This window comes from Mus caroli, unplaced genomic scaffold (assembly GCF_978045245.1).
Source record: "Mus caroli unplaced genomic scaffold, Mus_caroli_1 scaffold_10, whole genome shotgun sequence".
Classification (NCBI taxonomy): domain Eukaryota; kingdom Metazoa; phylum Chordata; class Mammalia; order Rodentia; family Muridae; genus Mus; species Mus caroli.
In genome coordinates, this window is record NW_028227265.1 from 9682001 (window position 1) to 9694792 (window position 12792).

The 12792-nt window shown below is 54.2% G+C and overlaps 1 protein-coding gene across 2 annotated transcripts in view; it reads right to left on the reverse strand.

Moving 5' to 3' along the window:
• Nucleotides 1–1828: 1828 nt before the first annotated feature.
• Atp2c2 (ATPase secretory pathway Ca2+ transporting 2) overlaps nt 1829–12792 on the reverse strand; it is a 56819-nt gene continuing 45855 nt past the window's right edge. For both annotated transcript variants that reach the window (XM_021169895.2, XM_029480263.2), the window contains 12 exons: nt 11951–12052; nt 11370–11526; nt 10487–10657; nt 9808–9905; nt 9667–9717; nt 8350–8516; nt 6623–6691; nt 6420–6536; nt 5114–5261; nt 3863–3961; nt 3401–3542; nt 1829–2159 (listed from right to left, as the gene is read on the reverse strand). In XM_021169895.2, the coding sequence (XP_021025554.1) occupies nt 2041–2159; nt 3401–3542; nt 3863–3961; nt 5114–5261; nt 6420–6536; nt 6623–6691; nt 8350–8516; nt 9667–9717; nt 9808–9905; nt 10487–10657; nt 11370–11526; nt 11951–12052 (1440 nt within the window). In that variant the 3' untranslated portion in view covers nt 1829–2040. The remainder of the gene's footprint in view (nt 2160–3400; nt 3543–3862; nt 3962–5113; nt 5262–6419; nt 6537–6622; nt 6692–8349; nt 8517–9666; nt 9718–9807; nt 9906–10486; nt 10658–11369; nt 11527–11950; nt 12053–12792) is intronic.

Here is a 12792-nt window from a genome sequence, read left to right on the forward strand (position 1 = left end):
CACAGGGTCTGTCCTGCAGTGGGAGTTGCTCAGGGTTCCTCTCCATCTTTCCCCATGATGTTTGTGTCAGCTGTGCAGATGCAGCATCCTGAGAGGCAGGTCAGCACCTGCTGAGAAGCTGGCTGTTGCCATAGTGACCCTTGCTGTGTTTGGGATGAACTGAAGATTAGCTGGTTTAAAAGATGCTCATTTTTCTTTCTGGCAGTGCTAAGGAATGCAGTGGCTATAGTCTTCCCAGGCTGAGGTACAGCAGAGCTCTCTTTAACTCACCTCCATAATGCCAAGTACCTGCCTGCTCACCAAGCAGTGGTGGTGCACAGCTTCAGTTTTCAAAGTGCCCCTCTGGCTTTCTAGGGTGCACCTCTCCACCTTGATCTATAAGGATTTTTTTTTTGAGGGTGGGAGAGATGGCTCGGGAGATAAGAGCACTGGGTTACAGGTGAGCCCTCTCTGTACTCCTGTAGCTGGGTTTTTAGGTGAGTCCCAGGTCTTGAACTCACATTGTCAGACTTTCACGGCCCTGCTTTATCCACTGGGCTGTCGTCTCCTCAGCCCCTGATACCCTTCGTGTTGAATAGTATGCCTTTCCTCGACTTAAGTTACTTTAAAATTTTTTATTTATATGCCATATATAAACGGGCATTTTTGTCTGCACGTATATCTCCGTCTGCAGGTGCACATGCATAGTAGTGTGGTGCATGCCTTTGCGCAGGTGCATGTGTGTATGTGCATGTCTGTGTATAGTTATACATTCTGGGCAAATGTTCCTGTGTGTGTTTATGTGAGAGAGTACACTTGGGTACACGTGAGCACACGTGAGACTTGTCTCTGATGCTTGCTGAATCCTTTCGTATTGTGACCCCCCCATCCATGGGTATCACAGAACCAACTGTCCGTCCTCTTGGGATACAAGAGCATGGGCTTCTCCTTGCTTGAGAAGGAAGTGTGAAGGGACCTGAGAACCCAAGATGCCAGCCAGTGATGCTAAGCAGCTGGTCCCCACTCCCTCGGATAGCCACCATCATGGTTTTTGTTCATCTATAGGTTGTCTTTTGAGTGTGCAGGCATGGTTCCTCCAGAGACATGACACATCTCCCCATGATTCATGTTTTCAGTGTGGGACTGAGCCCAGGGGCTCATCTGTGCTAGGTGGATACTCAAGTTCTAAGCCCAGCCCTTTTACTTTAAGGGGCAGAGGCAGGGGGATCACGAGTCTTGCCGAGTTGCCCAGGTTGGCCTCGAGCTATATATAATGTTCTTGCCCTAGCTCTCCGAGTAGCTGACATGTCAGGTGAGTGCCCGGCTTGGTGACACCTCCACTGCCTCCTCCCTGACTCCCATGGAGAGTGAGTCTGTGAGTGGGTGTGATGCCGACAGGTCACATGCTTCGAGATGTTTGGGGAGGAAGCTTCTGTTTGTTTCCGAGGCCTCCCTGTCAGGAGTGGGCTTCATCTTGGCGTCTACAGAGTGAGAGCTTTGCAAACGCTAAGCACCATTGTGCTGCCAGCAGAGCGAGAGTGAGTGTCCAGGTCTGTGGAATTTCAGCTTTTTACATTTTCACCTCTCATTAAATGCCCCGCCCACACTCAGAGATGGTGTGGTGTTTTCGTCTTGAATCAGGTTTTACATAAATCGTACTTTTGGAGTTTTTCCTCCCCCTCTAGAGCACAGGGGATTGAACTCCACAGGGCAAAGCTCTTTGTAGAACCGCATCTTAGGTGGGGATGCAAGGCTGCAGAGTGGCCACGGTCCCGGTGGCCATGAAGTCCTATGCTGCTACACGGGGGTGTATTGCTCAAGCACAGAGAGAAACGGGTTAAATAAAAAAACCACGGTGGTTTAATAAATAGCGCCATGTTTCAGTATAATAAGCTCCACCCTGTCCAGTGCGGGACATGGCCCAGGAGGACAGGCGGAGCCAGTGTCTGATGCTGCACGGTCCTGAGATTTGCCCCTTGGAATGGTTAGTACAGATGGATGGGGACAGGCCAGAGGCACCCAAGCACACAGGTCAGTCAGGGCCTTGACGCACTGGTTCCGTTACACAGCTTCAGGGAGCATCTGAGTGGGCCTGGCTCTGGACAAGAACTTTTCCCAGAGCTTGAGCAGCTCCGACAGAACGAAGACAGATGAGGCCAGGCCCGTCAGCAGCAGCAGGTCTGTGGGAAGAGAGTCCCAGACAGTAGTGCCCACCTACAGGCCACCCGCCACATTCTCTGCCTTCCTCTTCACCCTAAGGGGCTTTGCCACCCTTGAAGGGGCCAGGGTCCTCCTGTGACATCAGATGCTCAAGTCACCGTGGCTTTGGCAAGCTGACTTTTCCCCTCCGTGGCAAAGACTGCTTAGAAAGTTGCCTGTGGGTTCCCTGTCTTCCTGAGGTGCGTCACAGGTCATGCAGCGGAGGACCTCATACCCCTAGTCCCCCTACCTGCACCTCACCAGTGCCAGTGCTGGGATTATAGGCCTGCCTAGGTCACGTGGAGCTGGGGGTGGAGCCAAGCGAATGCTTTGCCAATGGAGCCCCATCCCAAGGATTTTCTTTGCACGTGAACGTTCAGGCAAAGGCCAGAGATGGACTCTGGCCGCCGCTGCTCTCCACCTTCCTTTTGTGAGACAGCGCTTCTCACTGAACCTGGAGGTCACCATTTTCAGCTAGGCAGGCTGACCACTGAGCTCCATCAAGTCCCCAGCAGTAGCCTGGGTCCTGAGGACCTAACCTGGGTCCTCATGCTGACCTGTGTCCCCAACTCCTGGGTTCCCTTTCACTGCTCCCATAGAGCGCTCACTGGGGCCCTACCGGACCCAGATTTCAGGTCACAGGGAGGGCTGGCCCTTCCTGGCCTGTTCTGAGGTCTCAAGTGCTTGCTCCATTTGCACACCCATGTATCCATCTTGGGCCTGTAGTGATCTGCGCTGGAGCAATGGCCTGCACTGCACTAGATCTGAGAGCTGACCCTCTGTCCCTTGTTCCTGGATAGAGGTGGCCAGTGACCAACATGGGACAGAAGGAAAGGTCGGGGACCTGCAACCACTGTTCTTGGACTAGTTTCGCTGCAGGCCTAGGGGCTCTTTACTTCCTGTCCCCATCCCTGACTGCTACATTATGTCCCTTTCAGCAAGAACTGCACACCAGCCCCAGTCAAGCCCCCAGACTGTGTGTGTCCTGACGTTCAGGATGCTGCTACCCAGTCCTAGCCCCAGGACACTCTCTGCATAGGGACTTCCTTTTGCACTTCCGCTGTGTTCCCTGTGTCTGCATGTCACCTTCCTACCCTAAGTGCCACAGAACAGAAGCCTGTGGACTAGCCTGCCGTTCGAGGGTGGCCCAGACTCCAAGCTCCTCCTGTGGTCTTCACAGCTTCACCCCAGTTGGTGGCCAGTCTCAGCTCCCATCACTCACCGAGCGCGCTCAGGTTTTCTGTCTGGAAGACCTTTTGCAGGGGCGGGGCATAGATCACAGCCAGCTGCCCCAGGAGGGACCCAAGGACCGAGTACAGGAACATGCGGTTCCGGAAAAAGCCAATCTCAAATATCAGCTTGGTCTGTGGGGGGTGAGAGGCAGGAGTGGGCTGGTGTGAGCACACAGTGTGGTAGGTTCAGGAGCTGTGCCCCAGGGACACCATGCAGTCTGTGCTCCGCCCCTTCCCCTCCCTCCAAGTTGGCAGCTGGGCAGAATGGCAGGTGCTGGGGTGGGTTGGAGCCCCTGGTGGAATGAAAGCTGCACCCCTCTCCCCAAACCTCTGCCTGGAGTGTAGAGACACAATGCTGCAGGGTCTCTGTCCACAGTGCGTCCCCGACGTGGGTCCGCTGGGGCGGGACCTCAGGCCGGGGCGGGGCTTCAGGCCGGGCCAGCTCAGCTCACCTGAGAGCGACAGCTCAGGGCATTGAAGAGGTCGAAAAACACGAAGCAGGTGAAGGCCATGGTGGTTGTACGTGGGGTGCTGGTGCCGTTCGCTGGGATCTGGAATGCAGTATTAGGCACGCGCATGGCAGGGGAGGAAGGGGCGCAGTGTGCCAGGGTGGCCCGCGGGTGCTGCGCGAGGTTGGCTGGTCAGCCCAGCCCTACAGGTACACACTAGAAGCTAGCTTTGAGTCATGTGCTGTGCTGGCCCCAGGGAGGCCACCCTGGGAGGAGTGTCAGTTGCCAGCACAGCTGGAAGGTAGCAGAGAGGAAAAAGGTGCCTTCTACTGTGGGTTGTGACCCCTTTGGGGACGAATGTCCCTTTCACAGGGACCACCTAAGAACATCAGATATTTCCAATTCACAACAGTAGCAAAATTACATTCATGACATACCAACAAAAAAAATTCTATGGTGGGGGGGGGTCACCAGAACACGAGGAACTGTATTAAAGGGGCTCAGTATTAGGAAGGTTGAGAACCACCATGCCTTGCAGGTCATCCCACTACACAAGCCCACAGACCAGGACCCGTGCCCTATGAGGAGGGCAGGACAGCTGACCTCAGAGATAACTTGGCATGGTAAGTGCATCTGTCGCACCTAACCATGTCTGTCCAGGCTGGCTCAGCACAAGGACCGGCCAGAGTCCCCGTGAGATAGATTTGTAGGTGCAAGTTTTCAGGTGTTTTGCCTCAGTTTCACCCCCCCCCCCAACCCTATGGAATCCTCTCCAGTCTGGAACACAGCCCAGTCCCGTGTATATCCCTCCACCCCAGCTGCCAGGCCGGCTTTCAGAACCAAGTCGCCAGCTGGATGCCCTGGAGGGCATGCCTACACACACAGCAGGGATTCCCTCAGCCTACCAGGTGGCACCTATGACCACCTAATTCCTCATCTTGGCCATAGCCAACCTTGCCAGAGGCTTCCCGGGCCCAATGGGCCAGAAGTTTACCCATGCTAGGATGGGCTCAGACTGGAAGGGGGTCCTGTAGCTTCCTGTGACAATAAAAATGGTGACCCCTCCCCCAAAACCCAGGGTCTGCAGTACTCTGCCCCAGCACTTGACCTTCCTATTTCTCCCCACCCTGCACCCACTCTCTGGCCTCTAACAGCACCAAGTCGTCCTCTCCTCACCCCCCTGTGTGTGTATGTAGAGAGCACTCAGTCTCCGGTGCCCAGTCTCTGTGTGAGCCAATGCCGTGCCTTGCTCACCTCTCTCCAGAAGATAAAGAGGGTCCCCCCTATGATGACAGCGGCCGACATGAGGACCCTCAGGATCAGGGCTCTGTTCAGGATCGTGTCCCCGACGCTCCGTGGAGGCCTCCGAAGGGCGTCTCTATCCACAGGCTCCACCCCAAGGCTGTGCAGAAAAGACAAGGGATGTTTTGAAATAGCAGCAGTCACTCGGAAGCTGGCCCAGGTGATACACAGCCTGAACCCCAGCTTTTGGGAGGCGGAGGCAGGAGGATCTCTGGGTTCAAGGCCAGCCTGTGTTACATAGTAAATCCCCCAGGCCAGCCTGGACTACACACTGAGAGATTTCAAAAAAAAAAAAAAATTTAAAAAAGGAGACCTGGCACGGACTCAGACTTGCTCTCCAAAGTGTCGCCTGTGAGCCGGGCTGCTCTTGCACCTGAGCAACTATCCCACAGGTAGCCATAGCTCTCTCTACTCATCAGTCTCCAAATATCCAGATGTGGAGAGGCCAGAGAACTGAACAAGGGCCAGCACTGGGCTTCAGCCTTCCCCACATCACAGCCTCCTAACCCCCATGCGTTCCCATTACCATAAGGGGCCCTAAGTGGGGCCTGGAGAAACAGGGCCCAGCTCTGTCACCCAGAAACATCAAGAGAGCCCAGATGCATATGGAGTAGAGACCCAGGAGCTAGCCGACCTGACCTGCCGTCTCACAGGAGCCTTATGGAAACCTCAGCCCCCGCTGGGCTCTGGGGAAACAGGCCAGGCTCCCCCTCTGTGCACCACAGATGATGATAAAGACACTAACAGAAGCATCAGTGTTTGTAAGGACACCTCCCTGTGCAAGCAGCCAAGGCTGCTGGGCACACGGGTCTTCTGTACCCTCCAGCCAGCCCGCACTTCCCTTCCCATGGATTCCTGCAATACCAGTGAGCATCCATGTGGCACGAGCAGCATCCTAAGGGTCAAGGGGGCGTCAAGTCCATGGTAACCAGCTAAGCTAATCCTTGGTAACCAGCTAGTCCATGGTAACCAGCTAGAATGGGGATGGACCCAATTAATCACAACAATGACATTTTCCCATCAGGGAAAGGTGGGGCAGAGGCTCAAGGATGAGGCCACCATTATAGAGTAATCAGAGAGGACTGCCTGGATGTGGTGGCCTGACTTTCCAGTGGGACTGAGCCATGGGCCCCAGGAGTGCAATGTAACCCAGGGAGCTCCAGTCTGCCCCCTCCAGACACTGTTCACACTCCAGCAGCCCAGAGATCCCTTTCTGAGAGGGAGCCCACGAGGTCCTGCCTGCATCCCACTGTCTCACCTCTGTGCCGGTGGCCCGTCCATGATGATGTTGACCCACAGGATCTGCATGGCGTTGAGGGGGCTGGGCAGGTTGCACACGGTGGACAGGGTGATGAGGCTCAGGGCTGCGATGCTCCTGTCGGGCACAGGTGACAGACAGCTTGTCAATCGTGCACTAGATGCAACACCCAGCCAGTAGGAGGAAGGTCTGTCTCTGCTTACGTGCTCAGCTGGAAGCGGACAAAGTTCTTGATGTTGTAGAAGATGCCCTTGCCTTCCTCCACTGCGCTCCTGAAAGGGAGGCAAGAGCGTTTGTGGGTAAGAGGTCTGGGGGTGCCTCAGCCACATAGAGTGGTCAGCCCAGGTGCAACAGGGCAGGTAACCCTTGCTGACACACCTGGGACACACTGGTAAGTGTGTCCCTCCTGTGCAAATCCTGTGTGTGACCCCTGTCAACTGGAGCCAGGGCTCCACCTGTGCTCAGGGTGTTGAGGGTTCAGCTCGGCAGCAGAAAGAACCCAAGCTCCACTGGAGGCAGATAAAGAGGTTCAGAGACACATTACCGTCCATCTGTCTGTCTTGTGTATATGTGCTTAAGCATGTTGGATGTCCTGCTGTTTCTCTGTGTTACTCCTGTGAATCAGTGCTTCATGGAGCCTGAAGCAAAGCTAACAGCCAGCAAGTCCCAGGGATCCAACTGTCTCTGCCCCTCACAGTACCAGGGTTACAGGTACTCCTATGTCCGAGGGCTACACAGACAGACAGACAGACACCCACACCTAATCATGCTTGGAAGAGTATTTTTTTTTTTAAAGATTTATTTATTATATGTAAGTACACTGTAGCTGTCTTCAGACACTCCAGAAGAGGGCGCCAGATCTCGTTACGGATGGTTGTGAGCCACCATGTGGTTGCTGGGATTTGAACTCTGGACCTTTGGAAGAGCAGTCGGGTGCTCTTACCCACTGAGCCATCTCACCAGCCCGGAAGAGTATTTTTAATGGCAGAGAAACTTTGCTTACAATGGTGCCTTTGTTGTTAAAAACAACCTTCTCAGTGTTCTGTGCTTCAAGTATTGTGATTTACTTAAGAGCAAAGTCTTAAAGTCTTTCAGCTGGTTAACATTAAATCCAGAGGAGGGCAACTTCAATCCCCCTGCCTCTGCCTCCTGAATTCAGGAGTCTCACGCATGTGCTTCCTTGCTGAACTTCCAACCATGGCTTTTATTCATGCAAATGTTGATTAGTATGGAGGCCAGAGAACAACCCCGGATCTCATCCCCAGGAGGACTGCCCGCCCTGTGAGACAAGATCTCTGACTGGCCTGGAGCTCGCCAACCGGGCGAGGTCGGCTGGCTAGCGAGCCCAGGGTCTCCCTGACAGCCTCTACCACCCTGCCTGCCCGAGTTTTCATGCCGACTCAGGGTACCACATTCATATCCCCAGGCTTGCAGGTCAAGCACTTTGGTGACCGAGCCCCTCCCTCAAGCCAACCATGGTTTCTAACAGCTGCCTCTGGTTCCTGGTTAGTTAAGTGGCTCTAGGACTGTGGGTCCCAACCTGTCGGCCACGACCCCCTTGCGTTGGCAAACTCCAAAATATCTCCAAAAATATTTACATCACAATTCAGAACCAGCACAATTATAGTTATGAAGTAGCAACACAATAACTTTATGATTGGGGGGGGTCACCACAATACGAGGAGCTGTGTTAAAGGCTCTCAGCATTAGGAAGGTTGAGACCCACTGGGCTAGGCGTCCTTTATGTTCCTCAGTGAGGACAGGACAGCCCCGAGCCTTCCCTGAGAGGCTCCATACATTTGGGGTGGGGGACCCCTGCCACAGTGATATGCCTCGGATGTAGCTCTCTCCCCAGAGACTTCCCTGAACCCCACGAGAACCCCCTCATATCCACCACAGTGCATACTGGGATGCAGGTATGGCAACTCACATGATGGCTGAGAAGTCGTCATCTACCAGGATCATGTTGGCTGCCTCTTTGCTGACATCTGTCCCTGTCTGTCCCATGGCGATCCCGATGTCCGCAGACTTCAGGGCGACGGAGTCATTCACACCATCCCCCGTCATGGCTACAATTGCCCCCGACTCCTGCAACGCCTGTGTGAAGAGCAGGCGGTGGAGGCTCACACGTGGCCCAAGGGCACTCTTAGACCTTTTCTGGTGTCCTCCCTGTTGTACCATGGGGCAGCAGACCACCTATCCTTCAGAAGCCGGGGCCAACTGGCCTAGTCACAGTGGCTCTACTGCAGGGGCATGGCCCTGAACTACTCAGTTCAGTTTATCTACAAAGCAAATGACAGTCACCATCCTGGCCTCACGGGCTGCCATGAGACACCAACTAGGACAATACAGGTGGCTCGTCAAAGGCACTGTTAGCAGTAAACTAAGCCAATTGTTGGGGCTAGCAAGATGTCTCATTAAGCAAAGCAGCTTTGTCACCAGTCTTGATGCCCCAAGTGTGATTCCCAGGGCCCACATGGTCAGTAGGAGAGAATGGACTTCAACGGGTTGTCATGTGATTTACACACACACACACACTCTGGGGTGCATGTGTACCCACATTCATATATATAAACCTCTCTCTTTCTCTCTCTCTGAATAGCATCTTTCTATGTAGCTCAGGCTGTCTTAGCTCTCATGATCCTCCTGCCTCCGCCTTCTGGGTACTGGCATGACAGTCATGAGCCAATATACATTAAGTCTTTAGCACTACAGCCTAAACAACCCAGAATTCCCCCCCCCCAAACATCCCCCAAAGAACACAACGCAGCTACCAGAGAGCTGAGCAAACTTCCAGGAACAGATGTGGGGCAAGGCCCGAGACTCACAGGCTTCTGGCTGACAAAGAAAAACCAGGCCAGCTCCGTGTGGGCCACCTGAATATTTTCTTTTTACAGCATGTAGCTCCCCCTGCCTTTTCCAGTGTCTGTGGTCAGTGGACCCTGGCTTTCCCACAACCACCTTTATAGGGCCCACTCCTGCTTTAGCTGTGAAGTACCTATCCCAGGAGAGATGGTGCTTCCCAGCATCCTTGGTAGCTAAACACGTGATGGCAAACCCTGCCCTATAAGTGGGGATGGGTCCATGGGATGCATGCAGCTGCCTAAAACCGAGAGAAGAAAGCTACAGCCAAGGCCAGCTGAGCAGCCTGCCCCTTGGATCAATCCTGTCGCTTGGCCAGCTGAGAGCCTGCCATCCCGGATGGTCCCACCCTGAACAGCCCGCCCCTGTCATTTGGCCCAGTTACCTTTATGATTTTAACCTTGTGCTTTGGGCTGGTCCTGAAGAATACAGACACCTGGCATAGGGAGTCAAAGAGTCATCAGTGGACATGGGCGATGGAGGACCCCCTCCATCCCTGCCCTGTCTGCCCCCGGGGGGAACCCACCTGCCTCACTCGGGCTGCCAGTGTGCCCTGCTCCGTGCCTTCCACCTCCTCCCCGGACATAGCTTTCAGTTTCTCGTTGCACAGGCCGATGGTTCTTCCTTTGAGAGAGTCAGGGCTGAGGAATGACTCCCGGGTCTGAATGGTGGCCCTGACCCTCCCGGCATTTGACACAAACTGACTTTAGCCCGTCTTCACCATGTCTGACATAACCACGGTGAACCTACGTTTATACCCACGACAAGGAAGCTATGCAAGAATTGGCTTCCCTGAGGCCACACTTCTGGAAAGTGGTTATTACTGGCACCTGACATGACCAACCCCGATACTTTGGCCTGTGACTTCACAGCACCGGACCTTAGTGGGACAGAGTCAACATGACTGCCCCAAACCATAATGATGGGAGGAGGCAGAGGAGGCCTGCTGGCCCACTGCTGATGAAGAGACTCAAGCATCAGATGGTCCTATGGCTTGTCAAAGATGCCCAGCCAATGGAGGAAGCCAGACTGGAACTACATGGTGTGGGATGTCACTTGCGCATTGACATCACAGCCGCATAGCCTCTAAACACATAGTAGGTCCACCGTTTACATGTAGACTTTCCCCCTTTCAGACACAAGGCGGAACAGAGAACTCTGGGCATCATGAGGCCCCTTCCCTCCCTGCCCCTCACCCTGGTTACCTATGGCCAAGGCGGTCTCCAGAGCATCCCCTGTCACCATCTTAACCGACACACCAGACTCAGAGAGGACCTGGACCGCTTCCTTCACACCGGCCCTTGGTGGGTCGATGATGCCCACGAGACCCAGGAATGTCAGTCTCCCCAGCTCAGGTCCAGACGCCAGGGCCAGCACTGAGAGAGAAAGAAGGACAGCTTGGTGGGAGCTGGGGAGCCTCTTTTGTCCCTAGCAAGCCCTACTGTGTCTCTTGGGGCAACACAGGCGCTCTAGACAGGGAAGGATGGGTGTGGACAATAGCCAGGTCACACAAGGCAAATTGTCCAGCTGCAGCCCCTGGGAGCTGTCGAACAGACATCCGGGACAAAACCTTGCCTGCCACGGGTTCGGCGCTCACCCATCTGTCCCCAGAGTAGGGAGGTGGAGGCATTGGGTAGGGTTAGTTCACTGCCTCTCCTGCCCTCATGAAATACAAGTATTACAGAGTGTTTTCAGATTTTTTTCTCCAACAAGGGACAGGGCAACAAATGGCACGAGGGTTTTAACACCAGCCTGATGGGGAAGACATTGACCACGTAGCCAAGGAAACCTCAAAGTGGCCATGGAAATGACCGGTCTTCTTTCGTCAGAGTTCTAGGTTCTTGTGGCAGAAGGCAGGGAGTGAGAGAGTGCCAGAAATTAGTTCACTGTACAAACTTCCTATGCCCTAGAGAACATGCAAGCAACGCTCCCAGCACACAAGCCACGCCTGGATCAGCTGGGGTCCTGGGTGACTGGGCAGTCCATCCTGACTGTGAAGGTTCACACAGGGCCTTGCTGTCAGCCCGCCCCTGCACTACAGGCAAACTCCAAGCCCCAGTGAGCACGAGATGGAGACATGACACCAACCCCGCAGGCCAAGCGAGCCCATCTTCTTCTCTTCCTGCTGCCAGTAGGACTTCTGCTGGGGTGTCAGAGGCAGGGGGATGCCCCCATTGTTATACATGCTGCAGTGATGGATTACTTCCTCAAAGGCCCCCTTCATGAAGTAAACGTCTTCCCCATCCTTGGAAAGAAAAGGGAAAAGAACACACCCGCCGTCACTGGGTGCTTCCTGCTGCATAGACAGCTGCCTCACACTAGAGCCTTTACCAGAACCCCCAAAACACATAGGGCCCTGGGTCCTCACTTGGACTTTACAATGCAGGCCAGGAGGAGCCTGAGACCAATACATTGTGGCTGGATCAGGGTCCCCACTGTGACCACCATGGATCAGAATGCCCAGTTCATGACTGTTGTCTTTCTGTTTAGAAGTTCCTGGAAGGTGTAGGGCATCTCCCCCCACTTCCCTTGTGCCTTGTTTTGGTTTGAGGGAAGGATGACATCACAGGCACAGTGTGCTCTTGTCAGACATTGAGGCAGGAGGTCCCGGAGTTCCAGGCTCGTCTGGGACCCTTCGTGAGACTTGTCTCAACAAAAGCTAAGCTTACCTCGCTCTTCGGGCCGCACCTTACTGCCATCCACTTCTGCTCCGAGCTGAAGGGAATTTCCTTTTTCCGTACGTAGGAATCTTTGATGCTGCCTAAGTTCATCTGGGGTGCAAGAGGGGATGCTTTCAGGAAGTCATCCTGAGCCAGGCTGCGTGCTAAGCTTTGTCTGTGTGAACCAGCGTTCCGACTACAGAATCCCAGGCAGTAGCTATGGGAAGGAAGGCTGCCTGCCTGTTTTCAGAGGCCACCCGGGGAAAACAATTTCTTTTTCTCTGGTCCCAGAACCAAACCTTTGCCTCAGCTCCTTTAGAATCTTCTGGGGAGCAAAGACATTCTGGAAGGTGCAGCCTGGGGCCTACAGGGCCACCACTCTGGTCTTTGAAGACTTTGGGGCCTGTTGCTCACCAGGTCAAACTCAGTTTTCCAAAAGCAAATTGGTGTTCGCTGCATATCTCATGCACTAGAGATAGTGTTTGGAAGGGGAGGAATTTCCAGAATTCCAGTAGCAGTGGTAGACATGGGGGGTGACTTGGGGAAAGAGGCAGCCACGAGGACCCTGGTCCCCTAGTGACACTGGGATTCACATTGTAGTAGTCCTGGTTAGCCTGGGACTTGCTCACTTGCTCTATAGATCAGGCTGGCCTTTCACTCACAGAGATCTGCCCAGCTCTTCTTCCTCAGTGTTGGGATTAAAGGCATGTGCCACCATACCTGGAAAGAGTTCCCCACTCCCCTCAAAGCACAGATATGCCTGCAGCCCCCCACAGCAGTGAGCGATGGCTGAGCTGTGCAATGCTGACCTCTGAGAAGGCCAGCCGTCAATATCTTCACCAAAGAAGTGT